Below are 27973 nucleotides of genomic sequence, written 5' to 3' on the forward strand. Positions count from 1 at the left end.
CAATTCTCATTTCCTCCCTGCATAGTCCTATCTAAGACCCAACTCTGGCAACAGCAGCCACAGCAGCTTGGGCTCCCACAGCGTGCCCAGGCATTTGTTTTTTAATTGTTGAATAATTGCAGCCAGGCCATAGCTGAAAATTAATCTCTGGAGAGTGGCTTGTTATGTGCTGCAAGCAGAGAACAGAGCGGGTATGATGCGCTACCGAAATCATAGGCAATAAAAGGCATATAACTCTCTTTAATTATGGGGTATCCTTCAAGTCTTTACTTGCCAATTAACATGAACATTTTTCACATTTTGCTCCTTGGGGCCTGAACCCTTTTTGATAAGCATTTTATGAAGGCGGCACACAACAAGAAATTAACTCAGCTTTCTTTTGCCCTTGTGGTTTTGCTGAAAACAAAAAAAAAATAAAGAAAAGAAAATAAAAGTGTTGCCTAACTTAAGGCGCCGCGAGATGACTTCATCCGACAGCCGAGTGAAACGTGAATGAGTAAGTTGGCAGCTGAAACTGCGGCAAATGCAGCCATCCAACATGCTTCATGCTCGCTCCACTTTTCAGCTTCTGTTTCGAGGACATCAAATGTCAATTTTGTCCACTCATCTGATCGCCGTGTCACGTCAGCGGTCAACGATATGACATTCTGACAGTGCTTGCCACAATTTTATAGCACAACTGTTTTTTCTGTAGTACTGCGATACGAGTATTGTCAAGTTGACACATTGAAGTGCACTTGGCTAGTTTAGTAGTGTGTTCGTTGGCTCGTCTCGTCTCGATGTCTCCTTGAAATTGTCAATAAATGTGAAAAGTGGATATCCATCTGTCATTGGAGCGTGTTTGGCACGTGCTTGACATGCAAAAGAGCAGCATACAAAAAGCGAGCAATCAACAGCCTCTCAAACAAATTGCGAGGCAGCTGAAAAGGCAATTTTGCTGCACCTGTCTAATTGTCCATGTTGTTGTGTGTCTGTGCCACAATGGTGAGAAGCTGGTCTCGCCTCCTCTAGTGTCAACAGTGCGGCGCAGCTTTGGCAAAACAAATCTTGGCAGCAGCAACAAAGCTGTAGCCAAAGCCATCGTTAGAGCCAAAGCCCCATAAGCAGTGTCCTTAGAGCAGAGACTCATAAATATGCATGCTCATGTCCCCGTGTGACGTGAGGCTGATGTTGCTGCGTGTTGTTGCTGCTCGGCTGCTGCTGCAATGCCTTTCAAGTCTGATAAGGTAACACCGCAGCACAAGCGACGTATGCGAAACATTCGCCGCACAATGTGCCACATTTTCAGCCGATTTTCACTTTGAGCGCTGACCGCGTGGAATGGCCGGAAAATGGCGTCGCCACCTACCGAAAAAAGCAGCACAGACAACAGCATAAAATCGAATCGTAGCAAAAAGCTTTAAATGCCAACGGCAGCCACTTTGCACACATCTATCGAGACAGCATTTCACTTGTCTCTTCTTCCTCTTTTAGTGTGTGTGTGTGTGCGCTGCAACATTTATTTATGGTGCTCCCGATTTGCTGCGTTTATCCTGTGGCAGCACTTTGCGAAGAAATATCAAATAAAAAAAAAAACTTGTGCGCTGCTGCACTTCGATTCAACTTTGGACCCCCAGACAGATGTCAGAATAAAAAGCGAGAGCTGCTGATCGTGATAAACATTCCCATTACTCAGCGAGATTTATTTGTAGTTCTATGTCAGTTTGCCAGCTCAGATTATGATTGATATGCCAACCTCCCAGTTTTTGATGGGCATTAACAAGGGCAACAATGGCAATTGCGGCAACGAGTTGCATTAATGTGTCATCTCTCGGCTGCTGCTGCGACAAGCACAAACCAAAACAACAAATCAAAATCACTTTAGGTCAATTGGCAAGGCCAAACCGCAATAGCTTCAGGCCAGAATCTTTCCATTCATTCTCTTTTTCTTTGTTGCCTGCTTGCGGTTGCAGTTTTCTGTTGATTGATACGTAACGCGGTCCCTTTTCAAATGCTGCTGCTGTCAACGAGCTGTGGCATGAGGCAAGCTACAGCAGCGTCAGCCGTGGAAGCTCGTCTCTGCGGAGCAAGCTCTGACATTATTTCATTTTCTACACATAAATTATGCCACAGGCGGTGGCCACTTGGCAAACAGTGGAAGCGACCGCAACAATTTAATAAATTCTGCCGCAAGGCAAAATTGAAAATTCCACCCATAAATTGTGCGACGTTGCGCGTCAATTGAGGCAGCGGCATCAGCATCAGCAACAGCAGCAGCAACAGGACCCCCGCATTTTTGATTGATGTCCACGGCCATGCATATTTCAGAGCAATCCCTGTTGCTCAACGCAGGTCCTGGCTCCTGGCTCCTGGCTCCTGGCCACAGGAGTTCCAGGCAGTCCAGTCAACCATTTAGAGAGCCAAACAGCTAGGGAGCAAACGTTGTTTACTTTCCCAAGCGTAACCGCTGCTGTAGCTGTTGTTGCTGTTGTTCTCTGTTCCTTTTGCTATTTGCTTTCGGGTCAAGGAATTTTAAAAAGATTTTCATTTCATAACAACATTTTTTGCTGGCCACATCGACACGTGTGTGTATGTTTCAGAGAGGTATAGGGCACTGGGCCAACGTGTGGTATGTGTAATACGCAGCAAGAATAAAGCATAAAAAAATCGTAGCATATCTTGCGGCTGTTGCACACTGCACACCGAGCTGTTTGTTCTCGATTGGGAACTTTTAAGTAATTATTTGCTGACTTCAAAAGCGTGTGCTTGTAAAGCGAACAAAGAGCGTTTAAAAACTATTTACATATTGAAGAAAACTTTAAGGTATGTATATGTAATCAAATACGATTAAATTGCCCACAAATTGTAGAGAACTTTAAGATATGAATTCTGCTAAATTAGTACTTATAATTTTCTTTTAATTCTTTAAAAGCTTGTGCTTCTAATGCGAGTTAAGAACGTTAAAGCCTAGATACAAATTGAAGAAAACTTTACGGTACGCTAAGCTACTTAGATGCTAAGAAATTCCACTAAATAAATACGATTAAATCGAACACAAAGTGCAGAGAATTTTAAAATATGAATTCTACTAACTAAATAGTTATAAGTATTTACTTTCAATGCTTTTTACTATCAAGAATAATAAAAACTTTTGAACGCTACTGAAAGTTGCAAAATACAAATTTTCCAAACTTTAACAAAAATAAATGTGAACGTTATTTTAACGTATTTTAATCTTACAGCTTTAAAATGTACATATAAATTTTTATTAATTTAAACTTTGCAAAATAAATACGTTTTAAGCATTTACTGCAACCTTTTCAAAAGCACTCAAAAATGTTAATCGCAACAAACCAATTTGCAGTCAACTTTAAAACATTGCCAGCCACCTACGAAATTTGTATGTAATTCAATTTACCAAAATAATTACTTTTTAAACATTTACTTTTAATGCTGCAACCTTTTTGAAAGTATTCAGAAATTTGAAGCGCTACTTAAAATTATAAAAGTTTAACGTGCAACCTGCTTTTTATATTCGCATGCTAAAAATAAGCTTTTATTTCAGATTTTAACAATTAAAACTTTTTGAAATTAAAGCTTGTGAAGAGCTCGTATGTTTTTTTTGCACCACGGTATGCAGCAAAGACCTTAAAATGCGAGAGCTATTGCTGTTCGTTGTGTTTATGCTTTAATGATGTTGTTTCAGGCATTTCGCATAAAAAATACTTTTCGCTGACAACGTGTGTCAATGTCTGCAAGTGGCAAGGAGTCAGTGTCGGACAGCAGCGTAACAAGGATAACAGAGCAACACACAGACACACAATGCGAAATAAATAATAAGAGGCGGCCATTAATCGTGACATAGACAAGAGACAAGAGCAGGCACCTAAAGAGGAGCCTCAAATCAGAGCAGAGCCACTGGCGATGCCAAAGCAACAAAAAAGGGGGGCAAGAGGAGGGGTAGAGGAGAGAAGGCGCTTGCAATACGAGACAGAGAAGTGATAGACACAAAGCAAGGCAAAGCGACGCAGCTCGTTAAAGGCCAGCATAACAAGACACACGAGTCCTGCCACGTCCTGCCTCCTCCTCACTTATCCCTTGTTATCGCCCCTCTTTATCTTATTCCCCTAGTTATGTGTGGGTGTGGGTGTGTGTGTGTGTGTTTGATGCTAAGCATTTAATGCTGCGGCACACATTCTCTGCAACACATATGCCACATTGCGCGCTTGGCGCCAGGCAAAAGCAAACAACAAATAAAACATAATGAAGCCAGCTGAAGGCGTGCCACGCACACTTGCAACGCCTTCCACATTGCAGTTGTTTATGGGCTTAGCTGCAGCTGTGGAAAAACAACAAACGCACAAGCAGAGAAAAACTTTCGCAACGCGCTCTCAACTCGAGGCTTTTGCGACGGCTTTTTGTTTCAGCTTTATGAAGTGTAAATAAGCGGCGGCATTTCACAGCAGCAGCAGCAGCAGAAACAGCAGCAACAGCAAAAGCAACAACTGTAAGCCGCCGCATCACCGCTTCTCTTCTTGTCTTCATGACTTTCAGCTTTAAGCACTTTTCCTCAGCACTTTTTCATTCTGTATGCTGATTTATGCGCACTCATTTTATTCATAAATTTTTGAAATACGCTCGACGTTTTTAGGATTTCCTAACTGTCCCGACGCTTCCGTGCCTGTCGGGAACGTGTCCTGACCCTGTCCTGCGAGTCACTCTGATTTATCTTTGCCACATTTGTAAGCACAATTTGTTGGCCTACGCTTGCCACAAATTTGGCACGCAATTAAGCTGCCTCCCCTCAACTTTACTTCACTCCACTCCCACAGAGTTACAACAAATAAGCGTTTGGCATAAATTCGAGTATAAACCGTTTTTTATGTCCATCCAGGCCACTTGCTAGGTTGGTCTGCCTTTTGTCTGTGTGTGAGTCTATAAACCAGAACTGAGAGCATAGCAGACCAGCAACAAGCGGAAGATTAAGCACATAAAGCTCTAACCTCGGACTAGTCCCAACGCACACAAAACAACACAGACACACGGACACACAGACACACAGAGTGAAGTAACCACAATGCACTGAAGGATAAACACCAGGGACCGCACTTGGCCATGATGGCCCATCGGTTTGTCCTGTTTTGTCTTCTATGTACTACTGCAGCTCAGCGCTCTTCTTCCACACATAAAGCTGATTAACATCCCTAGTAAATGGCAAACGGCAAATGGGATACAGTCCAACAAATACTGTTGAGCCTATAATTGAATGAATCAACGACACTGAATAGTTGAATGTATTTTCGTTGCCATATGCAAAAATACGCCGAGCAAGTGAATCGGAGTTTAGTATCTCATGGAATTTTATTAGCTCTAATAAAGCTGTCATAAATAGAATTTATTGCTTTTGAACTAAATGCTAATAGTCGAAATCATTTTCAACAAACGCATAAACGTTTAAGTACATTTAAGTAAATATTTAAAATCTCATAAATAGCTTTTAATACGTTTAAGTGAAACCTAATAGCTGAACTAATTTTAATAATTGCTTTGTCGTATTTATTTAAAAAAGGGAAAATATAATTCTTAGTAATTCATTTTTATTTTAAAATATTGTTTACCATTTATTAATTTCAGTTTTTAATAAAGCTTCTTCTAAAAATATTCGCTCTTAATGTAAGTTATTTACTATTTCCTATTTATAATAAAATTTTCCTGTGTGAAATTTATTATTTCCTTTTTGAGATGAAGTTATCCTTGAATAAAATCTTTTCGGTGTGGACTTGAACAATTGAAACGTAATCAACATCCTTTGAACACTTGCTTTCATTATCTTTTGGCACACAATCAAATGCAACTCGTTTCTTAACAAAGAATAATGAACTGATATCTACCTGGATTCCTAACATTCATGCTTCTATCAGTTGCTTGATTAGAAATTCCTTTTTTGAGTACTGCGAAAATAGAAAATAGGAAAAACGACAACAAGCTGCATCTGCTGCTGGCCATAGCAGAGGCAATGGCAAAAGGCAGCCAACTAAAATGCAATTGAAGCGATAGTCAGGAAGGTCACATGCGATGCCTGCAATTGAAAACGCATCTAAATCGAACGAACTCAAAATCGACATCGAAATCGAAATGGAAATGAAAATCAAAATTCTAATATAATGTCTGATTGCTGGCCCCAAGCGAGGGACACCCCCGAGGGTGGGAGGGAGTCAAAGGGAAGGAAAGTTCGGTGCGTTTCGCAAGTCAGCAAAAGCAAAAGACTCGAGGCTTCTCCGCCCAGTTGCATTTACGGAGATTTATGCCATGCTATGGCATACTCACTACCTGGGATGCCACCGCTGTGTGTGTCTACTTTACTTATCTGGCTGGCTGCATAAGCAGCCCTTTATCCCTTCCCCCGTCCAGCTCTCAGCTGTGGGGCATGCAAATTCCCGGCAATTGGCTTTATGAGGCTTTTAGCCAAATTTGCGCATGCACAAGCAAATAAATCCCTGAAATGCCTACCATAACCCAGCGCTTAAAATCCGACTGTGTACAACAGAAACAGCAGCATTTTAAGCTGTGTGCCTTCAAGTGATTTAATTAAATGCAAAACACTTTCCACGGCACTTTAATGTGCAATTTGGTAGTTTACCAATTTGCCATAAAATAATACACAAATCTTGATTGCTTATTATGATTTCGTGCGCATTCCTCACACACTTTTTTCTTTGTGCTTTCATTAATGTTTAGGCAGCTTTTAATTTGGGGACTCGTTAATGGGCTTCCCCACACTCTAAGCTGAGACAAAGAATTGTTCATGAATTTTCATTAATTTCCACACTGCGTCTCCCTCTCTCCCTCTCTCGTTCTCTTTACAGTCTTCATCTTGGCAGCTGCCTTCGTTTCGTTCTCCTTTTTGCCTTGGCATAAAAATTCATTAGGTTTTTTGCATAAATTATGAACAACAACAAAATCAAACAAGTTTAAGACGGCAGACGGACGAACTCGAAGTTCATTTCTCATTTACATAGCATACTTTATTACAAACAGCTATCGAACATTAATAACTAAACAGCAGCAGCAATCCACTTTCCAATTCATGCACTCAACTCACCCAACATTTAATTAATTGGCGTAAAGAACATTTTTGGTGTAATTGGAATGCGAATCAAATTGCGGAAATCTCATTCACAGTATCTATTTTAATTATGCGTCGCAGTTTTGTTTGTTATTGGTCAATGTTTCCCCCCACAAAGGTTTTAATTATTTTCTATTAACCTTAATTTGCCGACATTAAAATCAATGAAAACAATTTACCTGATGCCATAAAATATGCATTGCTTTTTGGTCTCTGCTCTCTTTGGTCTCTGCATTTCGATATTTCGTCGAATGGGGTCTCTAACATAGTAATTTATTTATTCCTGCGGCTGTGTGCAAATAATGGCATTTGCCTGGCCGCAGATAAATCAAATCATTAGCACAAAAGGTTAAGGTCGCTTTTCGCTTGACAAGGGGACGACGCAAGAGAAGGGTATTAATGCCAAATTAAGAACGCCCTATGGCACATATACATATAAATATATAGGGATATATGTATATATGTATATAAGTACACACATACATATGCCATATAAACACGCCAAACATAAAAATCCAATTCTTATTAAATTTCCGCACGCCCACGCATTGCTCTCAGGCCCAAGGCAAACATCAAGGGGTGCACACACACATACGCACACTCGCCACACACTCATGCATGGCTAGCCACGCCCACTCCGTCCTCTACACTGTCCCTTGCAGCAATCTCGACACAGCAGCAGCTGTTGGTTCCTTCAATGAATTTTACATGTTTTCTGCCTTAGCGTTTGTTTTTTATGCACGCCCTCTGGCGACGGCGTCGGGAAGTAGGCAGCATGCAAATACCAGTCAAAGTATTTGCGTTTACACCCCACACACACACACACACATGCCTACATGTATAGGCTCGCATAGGAAAAAAGCTGAAAGCAGGCATGTGCACAATGTACATCAATACACATTTAGTTGACTTTTGGTTTCTTGTTTGCTTTTCTTTCTGCCCCGCACACAAACTTGTTGTTTATGATAAGAAACAGGCCAGAGGAAGGCAGAGGAAGGGAAAATGTGGAGTCTGTTTTTTGTTACACCTTGGCAACTGAAGCAAACGTTATTACCATGAAATTAACATTTATTTGCTTTGGCAAAAGCATGTTGACCTCCCTTTCCGCTCTCCCCGCACCCGGCACCTCGCTCCTCACTCCTCACTCATTCCGACTACCCACAGTTTGCGTTGCCTACTTTGCGGCGCTGCAATAAATACATTTGCATAAATTACAAGGCTGGGCTTCTGTATGAAAAAGAGCGCCAGAGCGAATTGTTATTGTTAATATTGTGTGGACGTTAGTTGCTTTTAGTTGCCAATGCTGCCTCGGATCCTAATCCCGCCTCTGCCTCCACGACCAGTTTGTCAGAACCTCCCCCCGGGCAGCAAGTAGGCAAAAACAGTCAGAAAAGAATCAGAAGCAAAAAAAATACACTTCAAAAGCCAAACCCAAAACAAAGTGCCAACAAAGTAATTGCCAGCATTTGCCTCACGGCCAATCTGTAGATGTGTAAATGTATATCTGTATCCCAATTTGTGTGTGCGCCACGCCCATAGCCATATGCTAAATATAAACAAGTGCGCAAAGCAACAGCCTCCCCCCAAAAAAAAGCAAAGCCTGACAGCTGCCCAGCCTGGGCTTTTGTCTTAATACCCTGTAATAGGCAGAGATCTAAATGGGAGTGCAAATAAATATTAATAAAGAAATAAATAACAGAAAATGCTAGAAAATTAAATGAAGTTCGCTTTCACTTCACATATTTCTGTATTAAAAACTGTTGCCTACTTTCTGGCTGCGCATTAAATCTCTGAGGAAATCACTTCGAGCACAATTTCTCATTTTCATTCTCATTTATATTTATGAAAATAGGAAACAAAACTATCTCTAATATGAATTCGAAATTCGTAATTCATTGCCAGGGTATTTCCCTGGACTTTTCTCTCGCATACAATTGATACGTTAGCATTTGCCAAATTCTTGCTTCCTTTCGTTTTCTGCCTTCTGCTATTTCTCATGCTTTTCTTTTGTTGGTCGCGACATTTTTGTTTTTAATATGCCAAATGTGTTTGTATGTGTGTGTGGGCGAAATATATGCGCAATTTTACGCATATTTGCACTTCACTGTAGTATTTTTCTCATATACTTATGTGTGTACACATATGGATCCATATGTGGAATTTGGAGGGAATCCTTGCAGCAAATATTTACGATGGCACGTTAATTTTTATGGCATGGCCCTCGGTAATTTGAACGTTCCGTTCTCTTATTATTGTATACATATATGCGTATTTTATATTATATGAATCTTTATGATGATTACAGTTATTAGTCATTAGCAACGCTTTGTGTGGCCATCGCCGACGTTGTCGTTGATTATCTTTCAATTTTGATTAGCTCTCGATTGATTGAATTCAGACAATGGATATGTGTCATCATCCACTCACACACACATAATGTGAAGTCTGAATGGTCGTTTGTCTATTTCTGTATAGGCCTCTAAAATTGGCTCATTGTGAATTCAATGCGCGGCTGTCAGCTTAAGCGTATTTATCTCAATAATAGTTGCGAGAATGACCCCAATATAATACAGGTGGGCGGAGCCCCACACACCCAATCATACACACACACAACAGACACACATGTCTGCTCTCATTGCTTCATTTTTATCTCTTAATTACATTTTCATCTTGATGTTGGAGCCTGGCATTCTCAAAGTTTAATTAACTTGGCAGCCAATGTCTGAGTAGCTGCTCATGATATCCTCGTCTTCACTAATAATAGAGCAGGCGCAAGGAGCATGTCCTTCTACGTAATGTTCAGCTTTATGAAGCCACATAATTGAATTGTTATGGCTTTCAACAGATACCGAATGCGACTTCAAATAGCTGTAATGATATCACTTTAATAACAAACAAACTAACAACTTCATCAATTAAATTGCAGCAATCAAAAGCAAAAAAAAAAACTTGTAGTTTATTACTATATATAAACTCAAATACTCAAATATTTGTTGTGATAAATATATATTGCTGACACAACAAAGTTGTCCAACAACTTTGACAAACAATCTATGGAAATTGAAATAGTCGCCAGGGCAATAAAGCCCAGTTGACATCTACCATATGCTTTATGCTGAGTTATTTATTACACTCCAGATAGCTTCAACTTCGACTTCAACTTGAGCTCCAACTTTTTGGTGCATTTGTTCCACGTCGAAAGACTTGAGCAAACTTTGCTGTCAAAATGTTTTGGCTTCGACCTCAAAACTCGTTCGCTTCGCCATTCATAACATGTGCCAATGTGCTACAAAGTTTTTGCTACGTTTGCAACTATACTCATTAAATATTTGCCTGGAGAAAGCAGTTTTATTTGGGCAGCGCATCTCTTAGTTTTGTCTCTTTTTAATTAGAGAATTCGAACATATTTTTGGGCGTCTCTTTCAGCTGCGTTTTTTATTCCCCAGCGCCAGGTAACAACCACTTCAACCCACAAAAAAAGCAAAAGTAAGAAAGCTACAATCAAATGTGCTCGACTGTGAGATACCCGCTAATCATTTTGAATAAAAGAAAAAAATGTGTGCTCTAATTCTTAAAATGTGCCAAATATATATACCCCAAAAATACTACAAATATATTAAATGTTACATTTAGTATATTGATATAGAATTACATTCCAGGTATACCATTGAGAGTAAAATATTCCAGATTGTCAGCCAAATTAATATACCGCAAAAATACTTCAAATACACCGAAAGCCATATTTGGTATATCGTTGATGTACTACTTTGGAAATATACCAAAGAGGTCAAAATATACAATATTGACACCAAAATCAGCTAAAACCCAATTCCAGCAGGCGTAATTTGCGGACAGACTGACAGCTTTCGACAGATGACGCTGATCAAGAATATATATATACATATATATATTTATATATATACTTTATAGGGCTGGATATGCCTTCCTCTGCCTGTTACATTTCCTGCCGGCACAACACTATAATACCCTTCTACCCTTATCGGTAGCGGGTATAAAAAAAGCGCTTGCTTCAAGCAAAAGGCATGGATGACTGGTTGCGCCTGCCACATCTGCCTCTCTCTGTCTCTCTCTAGAGTGTGTGTGTTTCTATCTTGTGAAGTGCTTTAGAGATGATGGCCGCTGGGTAACATGGTCGAAAAAAACGGAAAGTTTCCATTTCCAACTAACTGCACAACTGCGAAGCGAGCAGAGAAAAATAATTGCAGCTGAAACAAGTTGAGGCGCCTCGAGTTGCTGCTGCTGCTTCTGCTTCTGTTGCTGCATGCCACGGCAATTTAATTTATTAAATGTAACAACTTGTAACTAATGAAAATGCACTTAATTTGCGCCCTACGCTCAAATGACTTGGAACAAATTGTGCTGTCTGTTGTTGCTGCTTCTTCTCTATGTTTTAAGTCTTCTCTTATTCCGCACAAAATACGTTACATACCCCCAGGCGCAAGGAGAAAAGAGCAGCTTGTGCATTGTGCTTGGGAGGAAGTGGAAGTAAACATATTGCTATCCAGCTGCTGCTGATACCATTGAAGAGCAGTTGCGCCAGTCGGAAAAGCGTCGTTTCGCAGACTCTTGCACTCGAGTGCACACCTCAAGAAGAAAACACAGCGAAAACTGTGAAACTGAAAATAGTCACAGCTTTTTGTCATTACTTTGCTCTATGGACCGCCGCTAAATTTACTCGTAAAGTGGGCCAAAAGGAGTGCCGAAAAAAAGGAAGTGCAACTAAAATGCCATTCCCCAAAAAAACGAGAAACCTTGTCTCACCTGCAACCGCATGGCGCACCATTTTAAGTGCCGCAATTACCGACAATGGACTCAGCAACTTTGCCACAAAACTGTTGCATTTTGCACGGCACAAAGTTGCGGCGCTTAGAAGGCAACAAAAACCAGCAACAACTGGCAACAACAACAACACAATTGCAAAAGCCCAGATAATGCGGCACTCATCTAACTATTAAGCAGACTTTTAACTAGCTTTTTAGTTTGCCAACAAAGCGCCAGAACTTTTCAAATAGCGCCAAGTACACTTGGCCAAAAAGTTAAACTTGGCCGCCTGCATTTTGTATTGCGCCCGAAAAAGAAAAAAAAAGTCTGATGGAATTTTGAACAAAAGCGTTGCACTAAAATTGTGCAACGATTTAATTAAACTATCGATTGAGAAATTTGCAATTAAGGAAGGCAACAATTTCCGTAGATTAATTGAAATACATTTTGTATTTGATGTTTCAACATTTGCTTAGCACTTAAATCCAACTTTTACAAAACTTTAAGCTCAACCATGATTAAGTTTCATAGTTATGCGTGGAAAAGTATTAAAATCTTTGCGTTGAAAGCACAACTTTAATCCGATATTGTAGCTGACTAACAAGCATAAGAAAATAAGTCTGTAGTCTTAATTTGAATTTCTACTGAGCTTCTATGCTTTGAGAAAATTGCTTTTTCCACTCGAATTTCAGCTATTAAAAATTTCCTAAAAATCAATCAGACTACAGGAAGCGAGCTATTAAGAATAGAACAATAAAAATGTTGCAACAATGCAATTTGAAAATTACTCTTGTGTGCCGCATTTGCTAATCTCTTTGCCCATCAAAAAAAGAGGAGGAGAAGCCAAACAAAAGTTGCTACAAAAACCCAAAACCAAACACACAAAGTCTTCTACACACACACACACACCCACACACATGTGGTAAAAGAGTTTTAAATCCGTAACTGGTTTTCAATTTGTCGTAGTTGGGGAAAAGTTTAGCATGGCGTATACGCAATGTGACAAATGCAAAACAAGCGAATTCCATTAACGCTGCATTTATTTTCAAAACATTTGGCGACTTGCGATATTAATAATTCATGACTAAATCATTTCCTCGATTGTGAAAATGTGCAAAAATCGTAAATATATACATATATATAAAAAGCGAAAAAGGGAAACGAAATGGAAAATGGAAATGTAGTTTTTGTGCTTTTCGATTACAATTTTGCGATTTGAATTCGAATTTGAATTTAGATCTAGGTTTCAATTGTGCAGGACAGAATAGTAGCAAGCCCATTGGCTAGAATTTCATTAAATGCACCGCATTGCAAAATATGGACAACAACAACAGCAACAAAAGCTGCTGAGCTGCTTTCAAACTGAGTGCAAATATTTGTTTTTCAAATGAAATGAATAAATGCAGCAGCAACAGCAGCAGACAGATAAAGTTTTGGCCTTTGAATGCCGTCAGTTTAATAAAGTTGCTGTCGTAGTTGCTGTTTTTGTTGAGGCAGTTATGCGTTTGGCCTGAAGTAAAAGTTCAATGTGAATATGGAATAACTAACAAAGACGGAGACTTCACATGCAGCTGTTAATTAAATTTTATGATGCAAGCAGCTGAAAGTTGCAACTTGAGTGCTGCTTTGAGTCAGTTACTGCTGCTAATGATGATGTTGCTCCTGCTGCTGCTGCTGCTGGTGATGTTGCTGCTGTTGCTATGACTGCTCGTTGTCCTGATAATGCAGTCTGCTTACTAATTTATACATGACACGGCCAACAGCAGGAACAACAACAACAACAACAACGAAAATGCGCACCATTGTGTGCGAACAGCAACAGCAACAGCATGCAGTGTCATGCCATTTATCTATGTAACTGTGTGTGCCCAAGGAGTGGCAGCAACAGGATGCGTGGGCAACATCATGCAGACTGCAGACTGGCGACAGTGGCAACGGCAACAACAACGGCAACGGCAGCTGGCAATCAATAAATCCCAGGACCCAGCTCCTGTTGATATTTGCACAAGGCAATGCATAAATGCGCAAACACAAACTCACACACATAGATACAATATAAATGTGTGTGTATGTGGGTTGATTGCTGACGTCCATCGTAACGCATCGCAAAGCAACGCAACGTTCGCTGCAAATTTCAATCAGCAACACACAGGAGCAACAGTTGTTGCCATGACTCCAACCAATGACCAACTGAGGCGTTGCCTCTTTGGGGAGCAACTTTGCTGCTCCAACTCCAACTCCAGTTACAGTTTCAGTTTCAGTTACATTTGCACTGCACTCTTGCTGCTGTTAATGGCGCAAAAATGGTACAGTTGAGCCCAAGAGATGTTCTACAGGTGACAGACACGCTGTCCACCCATTTGAAGAGCTCTGCTCTGGCCATGAATAATAAACCAAAAAACCAGCAAAATGTGCATAAATCCAAAGTAACATTAAGACATGACTGCTCTATGATATCTACATAATAAAATATTTATGAAGCAAATATTTAGTCGAGAAATAATTAAGATGATATTAAAGAAGAGTAAGAGTAAGAGTATTCAAATCTCTCTTGAATAAAGCATTAATTTGAATGGCGCAATCAAAATATTTTTGATTTGTGTTGTGCATATCAAATGCACATAAAAACAGTTGGTGAAATGTATAGAACGTCAAATGATTTTCTATCATAAATAACAATCAGTATTGCAGTTATTGTGCTGAAAAAAGATAAAAACAAAAGAGCAATGATATTTGCTGAATTTGCTTGAGAAAAAGAAATAACAAATATAAATAAAAACACTCTGAAATCTGAATCAAAGAAATAATATTTTATTGTACATACAAATACAAAATTGGCTGAATATAATAGAGAGCACAAAATGACAGAACATTATATGAACAGTCTGATCAAATAAAACACAATATAATAAAAATTTATATTGACAGTCTATTTTGAATTAACGAATAAAATTTGTTTGCAGATAAATAAAAGACTAATCGAAAAAAACGAACATTTTATGAACTGAGCCGAAAAAGTTAACAGAAAATAATATACGCATTTTAATCTGAATATAAAAATAAAATATTCATCAATGAAGTGAAATGACAGAAAATGAATGAAATTACCAACTGATATGAAGCAAAAATAAATATACTGTGTTATTACTGTAGCAAAAGTCAATTAGCTGTCTGGTCTGAATCAAAACAAATACAATATTGTCTGAACATAAAAAAAAAACAAAATAATATTAACAGTCTGATCTGTTTTAAAAAAAATAATATTCTATGCATATAAATAAAAGCTCCATATGACTGACAAAATAAAATATTAAAAATTGATATTGACATTAAAATTGGTTTGCAAATAAATCGAATCGAACAAAAAGAAAATTTCTTGAACTAACCGAATCAATTACCAGTTTCATCTGAATAAAAAAAAAAAAAGAAGAAGTGAAGTTATTGACAACCTGATTTGATAAAAAAACTAAAATTTTGTGCTATTACTATTGCAAAATGCAATTAAAAGTCTATTCTGAATCACATAAATAAAAGTCAAAGACTCGAACCAATTGCTTGCTCAGCAAAAATTCCAAACATAAACACGTCTAAATAATAGACTCGATAATTGAATTATGAGTTTGCACCCCTTGCTGTTCGCCAGCCCTGGCTATTGCTTTCGATGACGCCGTGTGTCCAATTTATGGGCATTTGCAATGCATGCTTTTTGGATTTAACAGCGGTAACTCGTTTAGCTCGTCGCAGTTTGTTGTTTCCGGTCAAAACACGAGGCGGCCATTTTATGACATAACAGAAAGTCAAAACACGCACACACACACACACTCACACTAATGTGTGCAATTGGCTTATATGCACGACATGCACACATAAACTAGTTAAAAACATATTTGCACTTGTAAATCTTGTTAAGGTGGCAATTGCCAAAGTGTGTGTTGAGGGTGTGCATAAAACTCTCGCTCTTTCGCTCGATCTCGATTTGGTTGTCGGTTTTTGGTTTTGGTTTCAGGTTCTGTTTCTGTTCTGGGTTCGTTCACTGCCGCCGCCTGTGTCGAAAGTTTTAATTAAACTTGTAAATGTTGTTGCCACAAGACCAAAACAATAACGAGAACATGCAACGTGTGCTGTTGTCGGGTCAGGGGAGTCGCCCCCACCCCTCACCCCCAGAGAGATTGTGTATTTATAAAAAACAGAGTCAAGTTGAACTTACCAACATTGCCCTCCGCCTGAACAGAATCTCCATGTGTGGCCAGCAACAACAGCAACAGTAGCGCCGACAGAGAACCGAACTGCAGCTGCCTCAATGGTTGCCTCAGTGCATCCAGGTTGCAGCAAATGCGGCCGCAGCCACCGCTTCCGCTTTCCGCTTTCTTCACCTGTCTCCTCGATCTCTCGATCAGTAGGCGACGGCGACGCTGTTGCTGCTGCGACGTCGACGGCGTCGCCTCAAGTTGTTGCTGCTGGCTGCGTATAAGATTGTGTTGTTGAGGCTGTTGCTGCTGCAGTTGTTGTTGTTGCAGTCGCTGCCTAGACCATTCTCCTTGTTGCCGTCGCTGCACCACTGTTGCTGCTGCTGTCTGCTGCCGTTGTCGCTGCTGTTGCTGCTGCCGCTGCTGTTGCACTTTAGTTGTTGTGTGTTGCCGCCGCTGTTGTTGCTGTTGTTGTACATTGCTTGCCATGATAATCGGCCCACCTGCAAGCAAGGCAAGTAAACAAACATAAATTAAACACAGTTTCGATTGGCAAGTTGCCAAAACAAGAAGAATACAGTGGAACGAACTACCGATGAGAAGCCTACCAAATAAATTTGGTTGTATAAATTATGTTTAATAAATTTTAGTAAAGTACATAACATACATCTGCCGAAGCTCTTTCTAGACAAAAATCAAATCTCTAAGAAATTTCAAATTGAAAGGAACATTTCCTTTCCGCCAACAACTCAATGAGATTGTCTCCGAGTATTACATAAAGTTATTGAAAAAACATGAGTTGCATGTTATTTTATATTTAACAAAAGAAGAAATTACGGGATTGAAAACAGTTTACGAATAAATAATGTGAAATAATTTAAATATTGTTTTGGTCTTCTGAAACGAAAGCATATGTTGAAAAAGTAATTAAAATCAATTTTACTATCTTACCTCATTTTGAGTGAGAGACGAAATGAGAAAAATATTTACATATATCAAATAATTCAAATAAACTTAAATACACTGGAAAGAACGCGTTGTTCATCATATAAAATAAAATAAAAAATAATTCAAAAAAATTAAGACAAATTTGAGTGTTGGAATTAATTAAAAAAGTAACAAGTAAGAAAGCTAGTCGAGTGTACTCGACTGTGAGATACCCGCTACCCATTTTAAATAAAAGCAATATATTTTGCGGTATTATTCTCAAAATATACCGAATATACTGCAAAAATACTAAAAATATACCAAATAGTATATGCGGAATATCGGTGTAGTTCCGCATTCAAAATATACCTTAGACGGCACAATGTACCAGATTGTCGGCCAAAGCAACTAAGACCCCTAGTAAGTAGGCGTTTTTGCCCATACAAAAGTATTTCTTTAATAACTTCCAAAATTTTTATCTGATCGCAACCAAATTCTCAGGAGTCATAACTACTATAGTTATTATTACAAAAGGTCTTGTTGTTTAAATTATTTTTGAGAACTAGACAACAAAATAAAAAATATGAAACCGAGGACAAATTAAAAATATTATATAAAATAATTCAAATTTAATTATATAAACTTCATTCAGCGCTTTGAAATTAAACTGACCATCATTCCATTTAACTCTCTCAAGTTTCTCACGAACAATTTTGTTTGAACTATGTAAAAAAAATAAATAAAAAATAATTCAAAAAAATTTGAGTGGCAGAATAAATTAAGTTAGTAATTAGAAATATGAAATAATAAAAATTATACTAAATGAACTTCCTTCAACGCTTTGCAATTAAATTCAATGACTTTCATTTCGCTAAACTCTCTCAAGTTTTTTATAATAATGTTCCTTGTACTCTTTCTAAATATGACCCCATTTCAGTTCTAAAAAGAAAGCGACTTTGGAAGCAGTTTGCATCAATTTTGCCAAGCAGCCAAAGTAAACCTTTTTAAGCTAATGCTCCACTTCAGCTTGTGTACTACACAAATAGCAGAAGATGCTGAAGATGCTTATCATTAGCTGCGTTTATCATTTCATCACAATTTATGTCAAAAAAGATGTGTAAACAGGATCTCAGCTGTCCACAAAACATGATAAATGCGTGCCCAAAAAACAGAAAAAAAGACGAAACTTTACAATTATAATCATTTATCATATTTTTTTGACGATTCAATAAACTTCAGCTGTTTGTCTGTGCAGTTATTTTACACCAATGTGCACTGTGTGCTGACTTCTGCCTTTTGTGTATAAAATTGCATTTACGGTTATTGTGACGGCAACAACTTTTGGCTTTCCGGCTCACATACACAACCACACACTCATTATATTTCACACAGATATGCACAATACACAGAATCAGCTCATATCCTACGAAGTCGGATACGTTTAAAAGAGAAGAAAGAGACGAGCTGTGTGAGAGCGGATGGTAAAGTTTACAGTATTTGTTGTGCTGCAGTTTCCTGGCTTTTAGTTTGGCTCCCTTTGTGCGCGCTCCTTACAAATAATTCTTGCTGTTTATATGGTAATAAATGTCAGGCTTCATTTCGCCACTGCGCACGGAGCTCTGCCAAAGGAAATTGATTTTCGTTGCCGCTTCAATGGCTTGACTGCTGCGGCAGGTGGCACAACTCCCTGCTAGGTTTTGCTTCCAATTTCAATGCTCCTCTGGGGTCCTTTTTTCCCCATCTTCTTCTTCTCGTTGTTGTTGTTGTCGTTGTTGTGTCCTTTGCTAAGGCTGACATATTTTCGACTCGGGGTCTCGAACTACGCATTGTATTTCTTATTACCACTAAGCACAGGACTGTGCAATATCCTGACGCCTACAGCTCATCAACTGTCGCCCAGTTACGCACACAAACACACAAATCTGGCGCCAGCTTAAGGACAATGTGTCCAAATATTGAGCAAGGTGTGACGAGGGCCACACAAAAAAACAAAGACAAAATAAAATGCAATTACCTGTCAACAGACAAAGTGAGCAGAAGCAAAGCGACGACAAAATAAAATAAAACGAAACGAAACTATTCAATAAACAAAAGAGATACCAAGTGAGGCAAGGCATGCCTTTAAATGACAATAAAGCTTACTAAAATAGAGGTGAAAATGTAGCTAAAGAATCTACATTATTTATCATTATTTAAGAAGCTACAGTCGAGTGTGTTCGACTGTGAAATACATGATACTCTTTTGGAATAAAACAAAACATTAATTTTAAAAGTATATCAATATACCATAACATACCGCCAATATGCTAAGAATATACCAAGGGTTAAATTTAGTATATGGATTTAGTACTACATTCAAAATATACCAAAGCAGCTAAGACCCGATTGGATGTTTGTATTTAAATATAATCTATCCAGGTTTTAGGTTTACGTACGGACAGACGGATAGACTAAAATGGTCTGGTATGGTATATCGTCTCGACTGTAGATACTGAACAAGAAAATATATACTTATGTGGTCGGAGATGCCTTATTCTGAATGTTACATACATTTCGTGCAAGCACAAAGTTATAATACCCTTTTACCCTATAAGTAGCGGGTATACAAATTATTTTCCATTAGAGTTAATCAGATCGAAAATCAGAAATTTGCATTGACAATACGATCTAATTGTAATGCATTGCACGTGGAAAAAAGCTGTCAAATGAATAACGCACTTACAATTCGAGTGGCAAGTGTGGCAATCTTTGCATTGACATTTCAGTTAATTCGGATTAAAATGGATGACCTGATTAAAATACAATTTCAAGGAAATTCCAATTATAAACTTTGTCATCCAGTTCAATATGTTACTTATTTACCATTCACTGAACTGTGAAATTGCGAATGTTTTTTTTTTTAAATGTAATTAAAATACTTGTGTATTCTGTTTGCTATTTGTTGCTATTTGCTATTGAGATCGAGCATCTTGTGGCCTACAAATATTCTTGTGTTGTGTTGTTTGTAGTGTGCACTCGACTTCGACTCCTTTGTAAACTGTTTTTCCGAAGGCATCAAAATATAATGTGTATTCAATCATTTCGCATAAGCTGCATGATTAATGTGCCCCATGCTGCTCAACATGTCTTGCTCTCATTCTCACTCCACTAATGGACTTTATTGCCTTGACATAGTTACTCCCGAGACGACGACGACGACGACGCCAATGACTGCTACGATTCCATCGCCATCCCGATGGAATCCTAAAGCTAAAAGTCGTGGTCTTCATTTTTCATCAAGCAAGGAACAAAACTAAAGCAAGCTTCAATAAGTTGAACACAAGCCCTTTAGGTGACCTCGATGCCTCGAGGCCTGAGATACAACGGCATGATATTGCAACATATGCGGCAGAATAATTAATCATCGAACGTACGTGCCGGCCTAGAAGTTTCCAACCACGCTCCCGCTTACTTCATTGAGCTGAAGGAAAGGCATAAGCAAAAGTTAAGGCGGATATTCTAACGAAGGAAACTTACTTAAGCTCTTTATAATATTACCCAGTAATATGAATTTATTGCCTGTAAACGGAATATTTGATTAGCTGCCCACTCGGATTCAATTAAAGTGACTGTCGCCTCTTGCAACCGCTTTTTTCTTTTGCTTTTCCGTTTTTATCTGCTTCACTAGCTGCTACTGTTTTTTTCGCTGCAATTTATGCAAACTTAATTAGAAACCAACCTTGCGCAAAACTTTAAAAATTGCACTTTTTATTCTCTCTCTCTCTCCCCGCCCTCTCTCTGTCATGCACTTTAATTAAAAATGCCCAACAATTAAAAACGCATCAGCGAGTGCAAAAAAAAACTCACACACACACTAAAAAAATGGCAGACAAATGTTCGAGGCGAAGAGAATGGCATAATGAGAGCAAAGTGAGAATGTATCCAACAATTTCTGTTGGTCTGCAGCGAAACCCTCTGCAATTTTCAAGTGAAAACATTCAGCAGTCAATTTGTGTTAATTCGAAAGAATTGTTCTTTAATTTCACTGCAATAAGAAAACTCATCAGTAAATCAGCCGTCAATTCAAATTAAAGCAAGGATTGAATAATTACTGAGGGAACGAAGAATAAACTTTATGTGGAATAAAATGAAAAGTCAATTTAATCCAAGAGTATTGTTGATTCATTTTAACAAAATCAGAAAACTCATCAATAAATTAATGTTAAAAATAAATGCAAGTAAGGGTTGAATAATTAAGTATTGACAACAAAAATAATTTGATGAACATGGGAAAAAGAACTGAAATAAATTTTGCAAAATACTGTTGAAGGAAATCATATTATTAAATTGGATTCCAGCTGTTCAATTTGAATAATATAAATATGTATTAAATAAAAATGATTTGTATTTAAATCAATTTTAGTAGCAAAGTATTTTGAGTAATAAAATAAGTATTGAATAAAGTTGATTGAATAAAATGAATTTCTCATCAAAGCATAGTACAAAATATTTATTACAAATGTTTAAATATCGCACGAATAGCAGATTATTTTAAAATATAATAATATGTATCAAATAAAATAATTTTATTAAAATCAATACTTTGACTAATAAAAATACTTCTTGAATAAAATGATTTCATTAAAATATTTTTCATTTTTTATCAAAAGGAGTTTGAGTGGCATAAAAAAAAGTTACAAATATTTATTTCAAAATGATTTTAGTAAAATAAATTCCTCATCAGACGAATAGTACCAAATATGTGTTGAACATTTTAGTTTGAACATGATTTTATTAAAATAGATTCCTGTCATTCACTTTCCACTCCCCTAATCGATCTACCCCACCTCGATTCATACCCTTTACAGGTAATTAAAAGCCGTCTATAAATGCCGTGGCAACAAGTGTAACGTGGAGTGAAGTGCGGCAAAGTGCAGCGAGGCTAATAGGGCAGGGCAATTTTTAATTAAGTTAACAGCAAAGCGCGGCTTTTAGCCAGATGCTGATAGGCTGTGACACTCGTGTTTTTCGCTATGTCTCTATGGCCCACCTACCTCGACCCCAACCCCGACACCCCCATGTCGTAACGTTGTGAACAGAAACCGCAAGTGCAACTTGTTTCTGGGAAATCTTGCAATACTTCTGCTGCCAGAGAAAACCGCAAACGCCACAGCAATAGCAGCAGCAGCAAGTGCAGTCAGTACCTCGTTTGTTTGTGTGGCATTTTTGGGCGGACGTTGCATGCAACCATTGCAATCCATTACAACCCGACTCGACCCGACGCGAGCCCACACTCCTGCCACACGCCTTGTTGGCAGCCAAGCTTTGCTGCAATTAAAATTCAAGGAAATTACTTTAAAATACATTTGTTGCGCTTGTCAACTGACTGCAATGCAGCAGCAGCCTTGGCTTTTTGTACATTGTTTGCTCCACTTCCGTTCACAAGCCACCACATTGCCTCCTCCTCAGTCCTGCCGGCTGCAACACATTCCCTTGCCAATCCACATTGCCTTTCAAGTCACATCCGTTTGGCTTTTGTCCGCGCATATTGCGCCCCGAAGCGTTGCGTTTTAAATTTGCACTCAGCGTGCTTAACTGCACCTCGCTCCCTCGGTTACTCCTCGAATATCCTTTATCCTTTTTGCCATCCACGCCCACTACTTTGTCAACAACAGCAGCAGCAGTAGCAGCAGCAGTTTCACTTCCACTTTGGCTTACCGCACACATACTCCCGCCTCTCCTCCTCCGCTTCACCTCTCTTGCATATATTTTTCGGCTGAGAGTTTCGTCCATTGAATTTCAATCATCAATTTCAATCAAATGTGCTCTGGCGATAGCCGCAAATTTTATTGGATTTCGCCATACAAAATTGACGAGATGCTGCCAGCTGCAGCAGCTGCCAAACTTTCAATTCAATTAGCCGATGTTTTTATTGAGAATCAACTAAAGTTGCCCATCAAATGCCTTTAAGCTTAAATGAATTTAGTCTAAAAAAAAGTGGTTAAGTGGTAAAAGTGGTTTTGTGGTGATCACAAAAATATCGATATGTTCTACACAGCACTGCCAACTGTATTTCTAGCCTTGTCAACTTAATCACTAATTGAGTGTTGACCAACACTGCTCTGAAATTCAACACTGTCGTCAAGTGCAGCCAACTTAATAGCTTTAGTCTGCTACATTTTTAATATTGCAAGCTTGCTGAGCACGTATGAAAAAGAGGCAAGTTTCAAATTATAATATTTTCACAAAACAAAAAATTCAATTTTTTAAAGAAATTTGTTAGCTGAACTTGATGTAAAACCAATTTCAGGCCGTCAACTTTGTGACAGCGTAAACTAATTTCAAACAACTGCAAAAAATAAAATAAAAAAATGGGCAAGAAACAGAAGATGAAGAAGGCTGCAGCCGCCGCTAAAGCTGCTGCCGCTGCTGATGCTGCTGTCGGCATGCAAGAAGTCGCTGCGACTGACAACAACAACAACAAGAGCAGCGAAAATAATAAAAAGAGCGCATTGAAAGCAGACTCTCGTGACATGCGCTCGAATATACAAAAGTTGATGAAGTTGGCCAAAGACTTGGAAACGAAGGAGGACAAAGCTAAAGCTAAAGTTGCCGCCGCCTCATCGGGTTCCGGTTCATCGGCTACAGACAGCTGTGACAGCGACGATGATGCCACCGTGGTGCAAGACGAGCAGGACAACGAGTTGGAAGCAACTGTGGCTGCAATTGGAGGAGCTGCTTCAGCTGGTCGCGATGCCGATTTCGTGCCGATTTCAAAGTGTTCGCGTGGCGAGAAGAAGGCACGTCGCCTATTGATGAAGCTCGACCTCGAACCGATGCAGAACGTGTCGCGTGTGACCATGCGCAAGGCGAAGAATGTGCTGCTCTTTATCGATCATCCCGAGGTCTTCAAGTGCCCCAACACCAAAACGCTGATCTGCTTCGGTGAGGTGCGCATCGAGGACACCTCGAATGCAGCCGCTGCCCAGGCAGCCGAACGTTATCTCAACGACTCGAGCATACGTTCGCATTCGCCATCAAAGGATACCGATCAATTGAGTGCTGCTAAGCAGCTGCAGGAAGATGATGACGACGAAGTTGTCGACGATAGTAAGCTGGATGAAAAGGACATTGAACTAGTGCAAATGCAGGCGGAATGTTCGCGTCAAAAGGCTGTCAAGGCGCTGATCAAGCACAACAGCGATGTGGTCAATGCCATCATGGACCTAACTGTGGGATAAGCAACAGCGACGACAACAACAACAGCAGCAGCTGCCCTTATTAAATTCCAATATAAATTTTTGTGTAGCATACTTTCGAGCGCACACTTAATTTGCATATGCGCTTAAATGTTTGCTACGGTCTTAATGAATGGAATTAAATGATAACAAAAATGAAAAACAAAGTTCGCAAACAACAGTTTATGAAACAAGTCAATAAAACTCTAGGAATTTTTCTCTCCTGGAATTTTCTGTGCTTGCATATTACAAATTTTAAATTCATAAAGCAATTATGCTTAATTAATAGCAAGCTTTGCCATAGATATGAATCAGAAGAAATTCATTTAACTTCTCTCTGTCCAAGTTGTGTATAGGTTTTATCTGTCAACTTTTGACACTGTCATCTCTTTGCAGTTTGTTGTCGTTGTTATTGCTGTTGGTTGGCTGCAACTTCTGTCAGCTGTCCAACTATGTTGTACTATTTGCTTTCTATGGAAGAGTTTTTGTATTTGTTTTTCTCTAGCTCTTATCATTTGCGAGTCGCAAAGCTTTTGTTTGTGGCAGCATAATCATCTTTCCAGTTGGTTGATGTTGATGCTGTGACTGTGGCTGTTGCTGTTGCCAGGTGCGCAGTCAACAGGACTCCATTCAAAGGACTTACTGCGTAAGTATTCATTCAATTAAAATGGCTTTTGTTCGGTAGAGTTTTCTTTTGACGTTGCCGCCAACGCGTCGCAAGTTGTCACGACCAAAAAAGAACCAGAGAGAGAGAGAAAGTAGGGGAGAAAGTAAAGCCACTTAATAAATGGCGGGCTCTAACTTTCGGCTTAATTTCATTCAATTTGCAGCTGTCGTCAGCAGCCGTAAAAAGGACTTTTAGTTTTGCATTGTGGCAACAGTCAGCATTCTCTGAGTTCTCCGTTCCATATCCTGCCTTCCATGGTCTTCGCACGTGCCACGTGCCACAATTTCATGCGCGAAAATTACCAAAAATAGACAAGCGCAAAATAAAATGAAAAAACAAATGACAACGTAATGCAACAAACTTTGTATTCAGTTGTTGTTTCCACTTTGAAATTGGACCGGAAATTGATTAAGAGTTTTAATCAGTGATCGCTCGACGCGTTCGAAATACAAAATCAGTCGACAAGCAGCTTCCAAAAGAGGCCAACAGCAGCAGCAGTAGCTTATGGCCATCACCTGGGCCCACAAAGACAAAAGCAGCTGCCACTTTCCCCGCCTCCTGCAACTAACGACTGTAATTTTCAACGCCAACAACATTGTGCAAACAATTTCAAGTTTCTGTATCTTTTATGGTTTGAAATTTCCTTCATCTCTCATTTTTCGTTCTATTTTTCTTTTTGCATATTTTCGGAGCCGTTTATAAAGTTGCAGAGGCCGCAAGTTACTTTTGTGGAAATCTTTTAAGTTGCTGCCCCAAAAAAGTTCTTTTGTTGTTGTGGTCTCAAGGTGACCAGTTGCTTGGGAGTTTTTCAACGCTTTCATTTTGATTTCGTTGCGCATTTCTTGACCAAAATCCGCAAAGGATTTGGCCGCATGCCACAACGACGACGACGGCGTCCTGTTGCCTCAGATTGTTGCCGTCAGTTTGTTGTGCGGCTGAGCATGAAACCAACAGCAAACTAAGCCCACTCTATTCTTTTGGCATTTCGATTGCCAGTTCTTTGTCAGTTTTGTGTGCGTTTTTCATACGCCCCGTTGGCTGCTAAACACATGACGCGCAGTTCATCACTTTACGCAAGAAGCCACAGCATTCGTAATACTTCAGAGCTAATCACAAAACAGGGCGCGTAAGTTTGTGAGGCTAAAGGTCGCACTTGAAGCTGGGGGGGGCTTGAGGCTGAAGTGTTGGCAGTCGTTTTGCCATTTTTGGGCTGTTGCTTTTACCTCGCAGATGTTACCTTGCACTTTAGAGCTCTTCGGGGCGCCATTATTGTGAATATCGAGCACTCGACCGAGCAAACAGAGCGAGACAGAGACGGACGGACAGACAGACAGACAGTTTGGAAAGACAGAATGACAGACAAAATCTCGAGTTGGCACCTGCCAGATGATTTAGGAGTCCAGCTCGTATTTCTCGCTGCCTTTCGATTCTGCTTTGTGTAACTGACGCCTTAGCGGTTTTTTCTCTTCTTTCCCTTTTTTTTGCTCCCCTTCAGTTAAGGGATAACAAATTGCTTTTATCTGACTTACAAAACCTACATTATTATTGTATTTATTTTGCTGCTGTTGTTGTTGTTGTTTTCTTTTTTCATAATTCCCTTTTAAGCAGCTCAGCGTGAAAAAGGGCTTTTCCCTTTTCCGTTTGCCGTTCTAGCTGAGTGAAGTGCAAAAGCAATTAGATAAGCGCCAACTGTGGATGTGGCAATTGGTTATGATTGTATTACGTTCAAAGTTTTCTGCGACCTTCGCTTTGATTTGATTTCAAAATTAAAAAAGGGGTTTGCTCAAAAAGGACTCTCACTTAGTTGCGATTAAATTAGAAAGCTATATAGATATGCGCTGCTTACAAGTGCCTCCTGCACTTGAAGTTCTTTTATAAATTGGCAAACATGCAAAAGAGATAAATCTCATAATGTGCAAACGTTGCTTGCCGTGCTTATTTATGCAACTCGCTTTTTATAACCATAATTCTCAGTCAGCTTATGATGCTGATGTTGCCATACACACACACACACACATACCCATACACTCTGTTGGCCAAAATTAGAAGCATGCAAAAGAGTAGGCGGAGGGGAGTGAAGGATATTTTCAATTTGAGAGCAAACTGCATGGAAATTGTGCACTTCCTGCGCACTGAGTTGAATCCGCTTGACGACGTCAAAGCCGCTTACAGCACCGCGAGCAAAAGCAAACTATTGCAGCAACTCCTGTTGCTGTTGCTGTGGCCACTTGCAACTTGCAGCTGGCCAACGTCAAAGAGTTGCAAGTTCCACGAGACTCTTATGAATGATTCCGGCAATATTTTATTCATTTCCTGCAATGCAGCATAATGAAAGACATTGTCTGCCTGTTTGTCATTTTATGGCTCCGTTTTCTCTTTGATAATCTCGTTAAATTACCCGATGACATGCATGTGTCCTTGTATATATGTATGTATATAAATATATATATCTTTGCTATCCCAGCCTTTTCTGAGAAAAATCGAGACAGGCTGCAAATTGCATATCAATTGGATATCAGCTTTCGATGTATTTTCGCCGAAAAACAAATTGCGCAGTTGGTGAATTGTAGAGGGGAAGGAAAAGGGGTGAGAAGGGGACGGGAGGAACCCCCCGCCTTCATGCGCTGCGTCATGTAACTGTCAGATACAGTTGCATACTACCTTTGTGTGTATCTGTATCTGTATCTCTATCCGTATCTGTATCTATAGCAGTTTCTTATCTGTGTCACGATTCAGCGATGATAACAGGAAATTGATATTTCGCGTTTTCATAATGGGGGCAAACTGAGTTTTTCCTCTTTATGCATGTATGCATAATGAATGTGTAATTTTATCATTAATTTATGAATAATTTGATTGATAAACATATTTTCACAATTTCCAAGCAATTTCACAATAGCCAACAAACGAACGCTCTACATGCATATATGTATATATAAGGTAAATAAATCAAATTATCAAACAAAAGCTACTATAGAATATTTGCCATTTGCATTTTAATTGCTTTTATATGGCACAAGCACATTGTTGAACAAATATATTCTAATTAAATGCAATTAAATTGAACTCTTTCAACTGAGTGTAAAAA

At 39.1% G+C, this 27973-nt stretch overlaps 2 protein-coding genes across 3 annotated transcripts in view; one reads left to right on the forward strand and one right to left on the reverse strand.

Moving 5' to 3' along the window:
* Positions 1-27973, reverse strand: part of LOC117566230 (receptor-type tyrosine-protein phosphatase N2) — a 42817-nt gene that overhangs the window by 8477 nt on the left and 6367 nt on the right. For both annotated transcript variants that reach the window (XM_034245776.2, XM_034245775.2), the window contains one exon: positions 16095-16577. In XM_034245776.2, the coding sequence (XP_034101667.1) occupies positions 16095-16563 (469 nt within the window). In that variant the 5' untranslated portion in view covers positions 16564-16577. The remainder of the gene's footprint in view (positions 1-16094; positions 16578-27973) is intronic.
* On the forward strand, positions 23122-24418 carry LOC127565262 (nascent polypeptide-associated complex subunit alpha). The gene is made up of 2 exons (XM_052003004.1): positions 23122-23199; positions 23291-24418. Exon 2 carries the CDS (start codon positions 23352-23354, stop codon positions 24219-24221), a length of 870 nt encoding a protein of 289 aa, XP_051858964.1. The 5' UTR covers positions 23122-23199; positions 23291-23351; the 3' UTR covers positions 24222-24418.

The sequence above is a fragment of the Drosophila albomicans genome, chromosome 2L (assembly GCF_009650485.2).
Source record: "Drosophila albomicans strain 15112-1751.03 chromosome 2L, ASM965048v2, whole genome shotgun sequence".
NCBI classification, from domain to species: Eukaryota; Metazoa; Arthropoda; class Insecta; order Diptera; family Drosophilidae; genus Drosophila; species Drosophila albomicans.

Excerpts from the sequence above, each read along its gene's own strand:
- LOC127565262 (XM_052003004.1), top strand. The coding sequence starts at position 23,352 with ATGGGCAAGAAACAGAAGATGAAGAAGGCTGCAGCCGCCGCTAAAGCT.